The 12,441-nt window shown below is 43.7% G+C and overlaps 1 protein-coding gene across 5 annotated transcripts in view; it reads left to right on the plus strand.

Moving 5' to 3' along the window:
* The first annotated feature begins 1,989 nt into the window (after positions 1-1,989).
* Positions 1,990-12,441, plus strand: part of Slc8a3 (solute carrier family 8 member A3) — a 113,689-nt gene continuing 103,237 nt past the window's right edge. For all 5 annotated transcript variants that reach the window (XM_027929548.2, XM_027929550.2, XM_027929549.2 and 2 more), the window contains exon 1: positions 1,990-3,776. In XM_027929548.2, the coding sequence (XP_027785349.1) occupies positions 1,990-3,776 (1,787 nt within the window). The remainder of the gene's footprint in view (positions 3,777-12,441) is intronic.

Here is a 12,441-nt window from a genome sequence, read left to right on the forward strand (position 1 = left end):
CCATGTCATTCAGGGGTAGAAATGAAGAGCATTGTTGAAATGTAGTAAGAGACAGAGGATGGGGTGGGAGGAGGAGAAAGGAGGTAGTTTCTACAATCCTTTGCAAATCAAGGTTAGGAATCTGGTCTTTGTATTAAGAGCAAGAGAAAACTATGAAAGAGCTTCAAATAAGGGGAGGATATATGTAAGTTTGGATTTTTTGGGGTTGTTTTTTTTTTGGGTACCGGGGATTGAACCCAGGGGCACTTAACCACTGAGCCACATCCTCAGTCCCTTTTTATATTTTATTTAGAGACAAGGTCTTGCTGAGTCGCTTAAGGCCTCACTAAGTTGCTGAGGCTATAGCTTGCAATCCTCCTGCCTCGGCCTCCTGAGCCACTGGGATTATAGGCATGCACCACTGTGTTGGTGATTTTTTTTTTAAGATTGTTATGGCTGTATGGGGACAGGAGAATCAAGACTCTGCTCTCTAGCAAGAGCTGGAGTGCTGAGTGCAGTTGGGAGGCTACTGGAGTAGATTCATCCCATGAGGAATGACGGTAGCTTTGGCAAGAGAGTTGGAGGGAGAATTGGTAAGATTTAGTCCTGGGTTGGGTAAAGAGGCAGGAGGGTCAGGAAGGCTTTCAGAATAACACCTGTCATCTAGCATGTGTTCTGCCCTGTGCTGGGCGCATCTCCTGAGCCACCAGCCTCTGCCCGAAGACCATTCAGGAAGAGCATAAAAGTAACTAGCCCAAAATGGAGGAAGGTAGATGGGTAGATGGAGGTGCTATTTTCAGAGATGGGAAACACTGGCCAAAGGAGCATACACAGAGGACAAGGACTTTGAATCCCTTAAGCTGCTGCACAACGGACATCAGCATTACTCTGCTACTAGAGGGATCCCTACATGAAAGTAGCAGAGAGGGGAAATGAATAGGTTGCTTTCTTTCTTTATTTTCTTTTTTACGCTTTTGCATGGTTATTTTTATTCTTATTCTATCTCAATGAGGCAATGAGTGGAAAGACTAAGAGGAGTTTCAACTGGGTTTCTTCCTGTTCTTCAGAACTCATGCTCACCTTTTAGGGGTTTGAGGCCAGCAAGTGAGGTTGCATTTCACCCCAAAGTCTTGTCTCCATTTTTATAAAAGACTTACTTGAGAGTCATTTGCATGTTTTATTAATAACAGTTTCTACTATGGGTCTCTTTCCATCTTTGGCTTTGGAACTTGAGTGGCTGATTGATCTTTCCCTTCCTGTAACAGGCTTCCTAACCTGTTCTTAAGTGTGTTACACTGGAGGGTCAGGAGCTGCTGTGAACTCTACCTGGGCACACTTGACGCAGCCTCGGTTTAGTGTGGTGCAGGTAGCGTTAACTAGGTGTTGACTTTCTTGGTTTCACAGGAAATCTCAGAATGATAGCTTGTCTCCAGAAGTTTTGCATTTGGGGAAGGATATTTTTTTTAACCCAAGAGGGTTCAATTACACTCAAAGCAAGGTATTGTACATTGGGAGACTAGCTCATGAAAATTCAGTTCAGTAGTTACTCTTGCAAACCCATGTAAAGCAGGAGTCTTCAGTATGATGACAACGGAGAAAATGAGGCTAAAAGCTCTAGAAGTACAAAGATTCAGGTCGTGGGCACCCTATTTTAAGTGGAGTCTAGATCAGTGGGGAGATAGGATTACAAGGTTACTGTCTAGCTTCCCATCACCAATATTCCCGGCTATTTCAAACCATTCTTCAACTGAGTCTCCCACCAGATGGTTCCGAGGACAGAGCAGCTATTTGTGCCTCCCATTGACATCTATTTTTCCAAGTGAGAGACTGCCCCATATGTCAGTGCAATATGTCTCCGGAGGTGAAGCATCCGTTTGTGTTGGTGGGAGCCTGCCACTTGCTGCCCCCTTTTCCTCATGCCTTTTCGTGCCTCTCTGATCTTTCCTAGGTCTCTGGCCTGTCAGGAGGACCATTGGTGCTGCGGTGGAAGCTAGCGTCTAAGTCTCGTGTATGGCGTGGTTAAGGTTGCAGCCTCTCACCTCTGCCTTCCTCCATTTTGGGCTAGTTACTTTTATGCTCTTCCTGAATGGTCTTCGGGCAGAGGCTGGTGGCTCAGGAGATGCGCCCAGCACAGGGCAGAACAATGAGTCCTGTTCAGGGTCATCGGACTGCAAGGAAGGCGTCATCCTCCCAATCTGGTATCCAGAGAACCCTTCCCTTGGGGACAAGATCGCCAGGGTCATTGTCTATTTCGTGGCCCTGATATACATGTTCCTTGGGGTGTCCATCATTGCCGACCGCTTCATGGCATCTATTGAAGTCATCACCTCCCAAGAGAGGGAGGTGACCATTAAAAAGCCCAATGGGGAGACCAGCACGACTACCATCCGGGTCTGGAATGAAACTGTCTCCAACCTGACCCTTATGGCCCTCGGTTCTTCTGCTCCTGAGATTCTCCTCTCTTTAATTGAGGTGTGTGGCCACGGGTTCATTGCTGGTGATCTGGGACCTTCTACCATTGTAGGCAGTGCGGCCTTCAACATGTTCATCATCATTGGCATCTGCGTCTACGTGATCCCCGATGGAGAGACACGCAAGATCAAGCACCTAAGGGTCTTCTTTGTCACTGCTGCCTGGAGTATCTTTGCCTACATCTGGCTCTATATGATCCTGGCAGTCTTCTCTCCTGGTGTGGTCCAGGTTTGGGAAGGCCTCCTCACTCTCTTCTTCTTTCCAGTCTGTGTCCTTCTGGCCTGGGTGGCAGATAAACGACTGCTTTTCTATAAATATATGCACAAAAAGTACCGCACAGATAAACACCGAGGAATTATCATAGAGACAGAGGGTGACCACCCCAAGGGCATTGAAATGGATGGGAAAATGATGAATTCCCACTTCTTAGATGGGAACCTGGTGCCCCTGGAAGGGAAGGAAGTGGATGAGTCCCGCCGGGAGATGATCCGGATTCTCAAGGATCTGAAACAAAAACACCCAGAGAAGGACTTAGACCAGCTGGTGGAGATGGCCAATTACTATGCTCTTTCCCACCAACAGAAGAGCCGCGCCTTCTACCGGATCCAAGCCACCCGCATGATGACCGGTGCAGGCAACATCCTGAAGAAACACGCCGCAGAACAAGCCAAGAAGAGCTCCAGCATGAGCGAGGTGCACACCGAGGAGCCCGAGGACTTTGTCTCCAAGGTCTTCTTTGACCCCTGTTCCTACCAGTGCCTGGAGAACTGTGGGGCCGTGCTCCTGACAGTGGTCAGGAAAGGAGGAGACATGTCCAAGACCATGTATGTGGACTACAAAACCGAGGACGGCTCTGCCAACGCAGGGGCTGACTACGAGTTCACAGAGGGCACTGTGGTTCTGAAACCAGGAGAGACCCAAAAGGAGTTCTCCGTGGGCATCATTGACGATGACATTTTTGAGGAGGATGAACACTTCTTTGTGAGGCTGAGCAATGTCCGCATTGAAGAGGAGCAGCCCGAGGAGGGGATGCCGCCGCCGGCCATCCTCAACAGTCTTCCTCTGCCTCGGGCTGTCCTAGCGTCCCCTTGTGTGGCCACAGTCACTATCTTAGACGATGATCATGCGGGCATCTTCACTTTTGAATGTGATACCATTCATGTCAGTGAAAGTATTGGTGTTATGGAAGTCAAGGTTCTGCGGACATCAGGGGCCCGGGGCACAGTCATCGTCCCTTTTAGGACAGTAGAAGGGACGGCCAAGGGTGGTGGTGAGGACTTTGAAGACACGTATGGGGAGCTGGAATTCAAGAATGATGAGACAGTGTAAGTACTTTTTTTGTTTTTCTATTCCAGTCCTCCCCAGCCCTCCCTTGCCATCTCTTTCTGTCCTTCTGTACCCTTCAAAACTCTTCCTTGTATTTGTGTTAATGTCAAACTTTGGTTCCATCACAGGTGTGCAGGAGCAGCCAACACTACTGGACAGGTCCTGCTTCCCAATTCTCCTTTGGTTTTCTCACTTTGTTTCTGGGCAAGGGATCCTGTGATAGGATCTAAGGACACAGAAAGTTTTGTCTTCTTGAAACTCAAAATGATGGCTGATGGGGGAAATAGGATGAAAGAAGTTTTGCAATATCAGATTTTAGAGAATTCCTGTGACTAGCAAGAGCAAGAAAACTGCTTGGGCCTCCCCTTCCTCCTCTTTTCATACAAAGGAATTATGAGCTTTGAAGCCAGTCCCATACCCTTCTGGGACAGCAATAGCCCAATCAGAATAGTCTGAAAGAGGGGGGAAAATCCCCAGTGATGGCTGTTGTATTGCATAGGCAGATTTCAGGCACTTCTCCTTCAATTTGGAAATTGAAAAATTGACTGAAACTTGGCAGAGTCTCTTTAAATGTCCATAGCCAATTTTATGGAGCAAGGCTTGCCCAGCCAGGTGAGATGGATCAATGTGGCTTCGGTATTAGTGGTATCTTGGAGAAGCAGAGTTCCCATGCCTGCAAACTGCCTGTCTCTAGTCTCAGGCCTAAGCTCCAAATTCTGGCTATGCAGTGAAGGAGAAGAGACACCTCTTAACAATTGTGGGAGAAAGCACATCTTCTGTGTTCATATCATTTCATAAGCTAGAACTCTCCTGGAGTAATCCTCTGGTTACTGCCCCATCCAGTTCTTCAGAAGCTGTAGGTACTATGCTTCTGTTGTGGTGACTACCCTAAGGTCTCTGCCCATTGAACCTTCTCACAGATTGGTCATTCTATCCTTTTCTCAGATGGATATCTTCAAAGAAGAAAGCAGAGTGGCTTTTCCTAAGATTTGCAGCTTTCTGATAGGGTGGACCTTCTGGGGAGGCCTAGAAAGATGGAGATGAGAAAACAGGAAACCTGTCTCTGAATTCCTGCTCCTGTCCACAAAAAATAAACAATAGCAGGAATTGAGGTGAAGAATAAAAGGGGGGGATGTCAGACTGCCCCAAGAACCCGTGAATTATACTTTCAGTGGGAAATTAAACCATGCAACAGTTAGGAGGGAGGGAAGCAACTCATAGAAAAGGGGGATCCATAGACCCCAGGGAAAGGTATTTGTAGAACTGCTGCTTCCCAGGTCCAGTCTTGAGACAGTACTCCAAAAGGGTTGGGTTCTGTTGGAAAATGAGCTGAAAGACCCAGGGAACTCTACCCCGTCCTCAATCTTTTCCTAATAACGTGACTTTGGCAAGTCATTTAGTAACTCTGGAACTAAACCTTCTCCTATTCAAAGTGAGAATAAAGATACTTTCCTTGCCTTGAAGTAGGGTCAGATTCTTTTGCAGTTCCTTCCAGCTCAAGGATTTTCTGAACCCTGGACACAAATGCTCTGTGTAGGTCGTATTTGCATGAGCCAAAAAATGGAGCAGGGGATATTGTCTTCTGAAAGGAAATAGCCATTGACAAATTGATTTATTAGAGCTCTGTTTAGTCATTTTGCTGGGAAGGATAATCATTTGTTAGCATAAGTAAAAACCTGTGCCTTCCAGAGAATACTATCCATTTATATATGCTCTGGGGAGAGTGTTCATACATATAAATGAAGCTCAGGCCCTTGCTGGGAAGACAAACTCCATGAAATTTCACACATTTATGGCAATGTTGGTATGTAAGAGTTTATTGTCAGGCATCAAATAGCATCAAGCCTACAGAATATGCCCTAATTCTATGAACTCATAGTTTCTCTGATTTTGTACCTATCTCCCAATGGCATGGAAGTGTAGTTTATGAGGGATCACAGGGTTAGATCCCAATTTCCTCATTCTAGTAATAATCAATTATTTATCTAGAATCTCTGGATATGACTAAACCTTCCTCCAACTTATTTATGTTTGATTGTATAATATATTGTAGCAAATGAGTCCATGAACATTACTTCAGGGTGTCATTTGTTCCAAATGGTGTCAACCTCTTGTCCACATAGTCCAGGTTTGGGTGAGCAAATCTACATTCTTATATATTCATTTCATTATTTTTAAAATTTTCTGTGGGTTTGATCCTTTCAGGTTTCTTGAAAAAAAAAAATGAAAACTTGCTAATCACTACCCAGGAGATCTTCAAGTATAATTTTAGTATGAGAGATAATACAATGTAGCAAAAGAACCACAGGCTCTAAGTACTCTGGGTTAGAAATCTGCTGCTGCTGCTGACTTGACCATGTGGTCTGGGGAAATTTTTTTAACCTATGAGGTCATTTCCTCATGGGTAAAATGAGGATGGTGATCTCTCTCTCTTGTAGGGCTATTAAAACTACCATATATCTGGTACATGGTATGTGCTCAGTAAACACAGCCTTAATAGTAACATTGATAAATTAGCAATATTCTTCAGAAGAGGTCACAAGGTGATCAGGTTACTTGTATCTCTGTGCAACCCTAATTAATGAGCATGCTGGTTTTCTGGTTACCATGAAGAGTCCTCACCTAAACTCATAAATGGTCAGAGCCAGAAAGGACCTTAGAATATCTTCTAGAGTTATGCTTCTTAAATGCTAACGTCCTTATCAATCACCCAGGGATCTCGATAAGGTACAGATTATAATTCAGAAGGTCTAGGGTGGGGTTTAAGATTGTGCTTTTCTGACAAGCTCCTGATGCTGCTGGTCCCTCTTTGGATTGAAAAACTATAAAGTTCCTGACCAAACCATGAGACCCAGGAAAGAACGTGGCTTTTCAAATGGCTTGCTTAATTGAATCATGAATGCTTTTCCTCCAGTTCCAACTTTCAACCCCAGATTTGCAAGAACACAGGCCCTGCTAATTGCAATACCAATCTGGGAACTGAAATTGAAACCTTCAGGATACTTGTACAGAAGCTGCGTGATACTGGAAACAATCTTGCTCTCTAACCCCTCCCTCTTTCTGAAGCTTTATTTGCCTACCAAGCTTGGGGTAGGCATTTTCGCTTTTGCCTTCACCTTAGTCTTCTAGATAGAATCAAGTTATTGGCAGGCTCGTGGCCTATCAGTAACACTGGAGCCATCAATAATATTGAATTAATTTGCTTGGTTAAAGGCTTTACTTCTTAAAGTTGTCCTAAACAGCATGATAGGACAGAAAAGAATGAACTTTGGAATCTGATAAATAGATGTGAACCCATCACTCAGGAGTTGTGTTAACTTTGAAGTAGTTCACTTCACCTGTCTGAATCCCAGACTTTTTTTGCTGGAATGATAGAATAATATCTATCCTGGCAGGGAGTGATAACTAAATCCGGTGGCTGGGGAATATAGCTCACTGGTAGAGAGTACTTGCTTGGTGTGCACAAGGCTCTGAAAAAGAGTATCAAATAGAAATAGGAAAAAAATGCCTCTTGAGCACAGTGATTCCCCATAGAAGGTGCTCAGTCATTCAACAAACACTTATTAAATATTTGCTATGTACTGGATACATGCCTTGGCACAAGGGATAAATTAATGAGTGAGACAAGCTAGCTCTTCATCTCTGAAGGATTTTACTCTCAGGAGGAGGGAATCCATGTATTTACACCAATCTAAACATGGAAGAAGGACATAGTTGAGGCAGATTCAATAAAAGAGGAACAAGAGTTCTGCTGTGTGTGTGACCCCACTGTAGTGTCTAAAGTAACCTTCATTAAGAATGTAGAAGTGAAGGGGGAGGAGCAGGGGTGTATACACGATTAACATACACCCAGGTTACAATAAGCCCTTAACATTTGCAAGTGACACTGTTGACATCTTCACGATCTAGACGAATCCCTGCTTTTGTGAATGTCACTATAACTCATGGAGATATGAGTTTTGCCTGCATGGTAATTTCACTCATTAAGCAAGTGACTGGCTCTTCTATCCCAGGCTCACAGCACGCCTCTGCAAAATAACCCATTATTGCAGCTCATGGACCTTTGGGGTCTCTGGGAATAGTCAAAGGCACAGATGTCAGCTATGCAAATGCCAAGATCTACTGCAATTAAATCGCATGGGCTTCCTTCAGAGAAGCACTCAGTATTGGCTGTGCTGCACATTTTCTAACCAAATCAAGAAAAGCTGGCAGGTATCTGACCTCCCATTTGACAAATTATGAAGTTGAGATTTAGAGAGGAAACGTGACTTGTCCAATATCAGCTAGATGGGAGAGGAAGTCAGTGTTGGAAAGGACTTTAGCATTTGCTGCACATGTACCTTTATTGGTTTGGACTTCTCCACTTTACCTTTGTTCACCAGTACAGTGTTAACTTCAGAAAGACTATTGCAATTCAGGGGTGGAAGGAAAAATACATACTCTAGAAGAGCAAATCAAGGAGTATCATATGACTAGTGGTTTGGTTTTTTTTTAAATTAGTTGTCAGTGGACCCTTATTATTTGTTTGTTTATTTGTTTGTTTATATGTGGCCCTAAGAATTGAACCCAGTGCCTCACACATGCTAGGCAAGTGCTGTACCACTGAGCTATAACCTCAGCCCATGACTAGTGTTTTAACTAAGAATAATAATATATTATGGAGTGTTTTTAATCTCTTTGTGCACTTTGAGGCTGTTCAGGAAGGAGACACTGAGTCCACAGAAGTTTTTTATTTTAAGTCTTGATTTTCCCTCGAGTCCTCTGGTTCTGAAGGTCAAAGTTTCCTTATTCACTCACAAAGATGAAGGCAAGGGACGCTTGAACAAAGTGAGGCAGGTGAGTGAGGAGAAGCTTCCTGGTTGTCTAACCTTCATCAACTTCCCAGATGTGTTGGATGAGACAGGAATACTCATTCCTTCTCTGTTGGTTATGCCCCATCAACTTCATAAGGAAGGTATCAGAGGTTGAGCTGTGGTCTCCAACTTATTCAGGATGTTGTTTTATTATTGTTGTTTCTAAAGAGAAACTAAGCTTCACTCCCATAATCTAGTCTGAAGTCCTGGCGGAAAGCCCATAGCATATAATTGATTGTTGAAGAAAGAGAGCTTCTTGATCTGCAAATTGAACAAGGTCTTGATATTTAAATTCTGCACAGTGTAGAAGCATTTGCAAGAGTCAAATGCTTTGAGAATTTTGCTATATAACTATAAAGGAAAGCACCAGGTAAAGATTAGGTAAATATTAGGCATGACAGTTACCACTCACAGGAATTAAATTCTTATGGCTACCACCTACTGGGTACCCAAGTAAGAAGTTACCCATAAGTAGAGAAAAATTTAAAGTTGAAAGTGGAGCTACTTATTATGGAAAATTTTGTTATTATGAAAAATTTTGTTTTTCTGAAAACTTAGTGATGGCTAGATATGGACATATATTAAGATCAACCGTTGATTTGACACCAACACCCTTACCCTCCCTAGCTGCAGGTAAGCGTGCAGAGGCACAATTTAGCTCATCTGCCCTTGCCTAAACCCTTTCAGTTACCATTCAACGGGTTGGATTCCTAAGAACCAGTGAGTTTTGATCCAGACAGAATTCTGTAGCAGGTTCTTGAGTTGGTACTTTCAAAATAAATGGCATCTTGATAGTAACTTAATACTCCAAATATGGCAGAATACGACAGTAAAATAATTTATGGATTATGAATGACTACAACTGCCATTTTAGTATTCCATTTTTTCTCCAGACCTTTTGGCCTTGATTTGTTGACCTTTTGAATTTCTCCTTGTGTTTGCCACATGACCTTCACTGACCCCACTACCATCTCTGACCTTCTTTTTCTGGATTCTGTTCATGCAGGAGGTACTCTACCACCACCATATGGGCTAATCATGACTCTGACTGCAAGTATTCATGTTCATTTACTTTATTCCCTTGCTGCTGGTACCTTACTTTCTGTTCATATGCTATTTTCTTGCACTCACTTTCTTTTGGAAACAGTCTCCGCTGCAGCAGGTGCTGGAGAGTGTCTGCTGTGGTCTCCGCTCCTCCCGCACTCAGGGCCTTCCTCCTCAAGGCCTTTGGCCACATCTGCTCCTCTAACATGATCCGGTTCCCAGCATTCCCTTCCTTCTCACTACTGGCGTCTGCACTTGGGTTGCCTTCTGTCCCCTGTCTGATCTAGGCCTTCTTTGAGTGATCAAGAAGGAGCCAGGAAAGTATCCCTCAAGAAAGCCTGTCCTTTGCACAGCAAGAGCCAGCTTCACCATAGCACCAAGAAGATGGATATCTCCCAGGAAACAAGCCACTCCCAGTGGCGCTCCATTTTCCTCCATCAACAAGCATTTGCCTGACTCTGTGGAGATAGAAAGATTTTATTGCCAGGATCCACCACAGGCTGGGACTGATAACGGAAAGCCGCAGAGGACAGAGGCAGCTCTGGGGACTGCCTTCTCTCTCCAGTGCGCTCCCTCCTGGGCCACATGGCCTCTGTCTCCTGGTTTTTCTCTGTGATCTTCTCCTTTAGCGTCTAGCTTGTAGTGTTAACTCACAAACCAAGTTCTCTTTCCATATGTGCTTTCAGCCCTTATCTGGAAAGTTCTTTATAGTTTTCTATCTCATATTCTCAAAAGAAGGAGTCTAATTTTTTTTTTCCAATTTGGTCACATCAAAGTCCACTGGCCAGACATGCGTTGGTCACTCTGTTGGTTGTCAAATACTTCTTCTGCCCACCCTACCCCAGCTCATCTACATAACTGAGTGATAGAAAATGAAGTTGCTGTGAAAATTCCATGATAAGCTATTTAAGCAGTTGTACTTAAGCACACTGGTGGGCAATGTCACTTTTGAAAGGAGTCTCAGGTGACACAGGCACCTGTCTCCTCTGAACCTGCACAGGTATGTAAGGTTTATAGAGCACTGGTTTTATAGTAGTCTGTGCTGGGACAGTAGGCTGAAAGAATAGAAGCCCCAGATCTACCACATACGTCACATTGCCTACAGACTCCACAGCCAGGATTAAAATGGCCTCTGCCCAGATCAACAGTGATGCTGAGTGGCATGAATCTCAAGGCTACCAGGGTCATCCCTTCCCCTTTGCCCTTTGCTGGTCTGTCCTCTCCAGGACACTAGCGTCAGCAGATAATCTGCTCTCATTTTCAGGTGTGCTATTTGGGTACTGAGTCACGTTCAAAGCCTCTTCCTGGGTTTGGGTTTCCAGAGCAGCCTGTGTTCCAGACGAAGACAGAACGCTTCCCTGACTCTCACGCCTGCCAAGGACAGAGTGATAGCTCTCCTGTAGCCTCTCCCTCTTCCCCCTCCTCTGCTGGACAGCTGGTCATCTGGACTCAGCTGGAGCCAGCGGGCACCCCCTCTTTATCCTAGGAGCTACAATTTGAGGCCTTCCCAGGAATTCTCTAAAGTCAGAGTACTCTTCTGTATAGGTTTCACTGTGTGTGACTCTATCAGGTGTCCAGATCTTAGGACCCAGGACTGGGGTGGAAAATAGACTCTCCTTTTGTGTCAGCTCCATTCAATGAGTAGTGACTATCTGGGGAAACATGGTGGAGAGGATCTGTGAGGCTGTATCTGGGCTCAGTGGGAGACTTGAGATGGGAAGGTCAAATGTCTGCCAACCCTAGTGTTGGGACTAGAGGTAGAAAGAACTTCATTCAGTGGAGAAACTAGGAGGCTCTATTTCATTGGATGTGTCAGTATGAAATAGCTACTATCTCACCAATCCTGGGCCAATCCTAATACCAGAAAAACCTCTTTGAATCACTCCTGACTTTATCCTACATCACACAGAACCTTCTTTATTCCCTAGATGAATCCACAGGGACGTAAATTCCCTTTGGAGACATGAAGCAGATAATTTTCTTATCTGATTAGAATCTTCCAGAGCCCCCTTCTAACCTACTGGGTTTCATAAACTAGATCAATGGTTTCCAAACCACTCCTATTACAGGTCATTTTCATTATCTCCCCCTTCCTGGGGAACCTGTGTTTTAGAAGATTATTAGCTAATAATTAATGATTTCCATTTTTCTTGTACGATATAACAAAAGATAACTAGTGTTACCATGATGAATTAATAAAATTCTAACCAAAGCAGAGAGAAGTGACATCTTAATTAACCTTTGTGGACTGTTGAAAGAATATATACTATCTAATCTATTGGGGGGGGCATTGAAGAAAGAGTAAAATAAATACAGCCAAGAGCTGACTGTCAGAGAAACTAACTGGTATAAAAAGCTTTGAAAGTACTAGGTCATAATTGTATAAAGTTGTTTTCATGAGGCTAATCCTGTAGGGAGATCAGAATGTTCTGGAGAGGATGGGCACAGTTTTTGTTAAAATTGGATTCAAACCTTTGAGAAGTCTTACTATTTTCTATAGTAAGGCTGTTATTTTTTATAACATTTTATATAACATTTATATGAAACATAAATTTCTACTTTTAAAAGTATAAAGATTCTGTTATAACATTGGGGTTGCTATCAGCACTTTGTCCAGCTTAGGTCCACAGAATCTAAGAAATACAAAATAATTGACCCCAGAACACAGGACTTTTAAGATGAAGCATACATCCTCTGATTCTAATTGCACATTCTTTTTACCAAGTTACATGTGTCAGCGTTGGGATAAGGTCATGAAGCTAAAAGC

Source organism: Marmota flaviventris, chromosome 2, assembly GCF_047511675.1.
Source record: "Marmota flaviventris isolate mMarFla1 chromosome 2, mMarFla1.hap1, whole genome shotgun sequence".
NCBI lineage: Eukaryota > Metazoa > Chordata > Mammalia > Rodentia > Sciuridae > Marmota > Marmota flaviventris.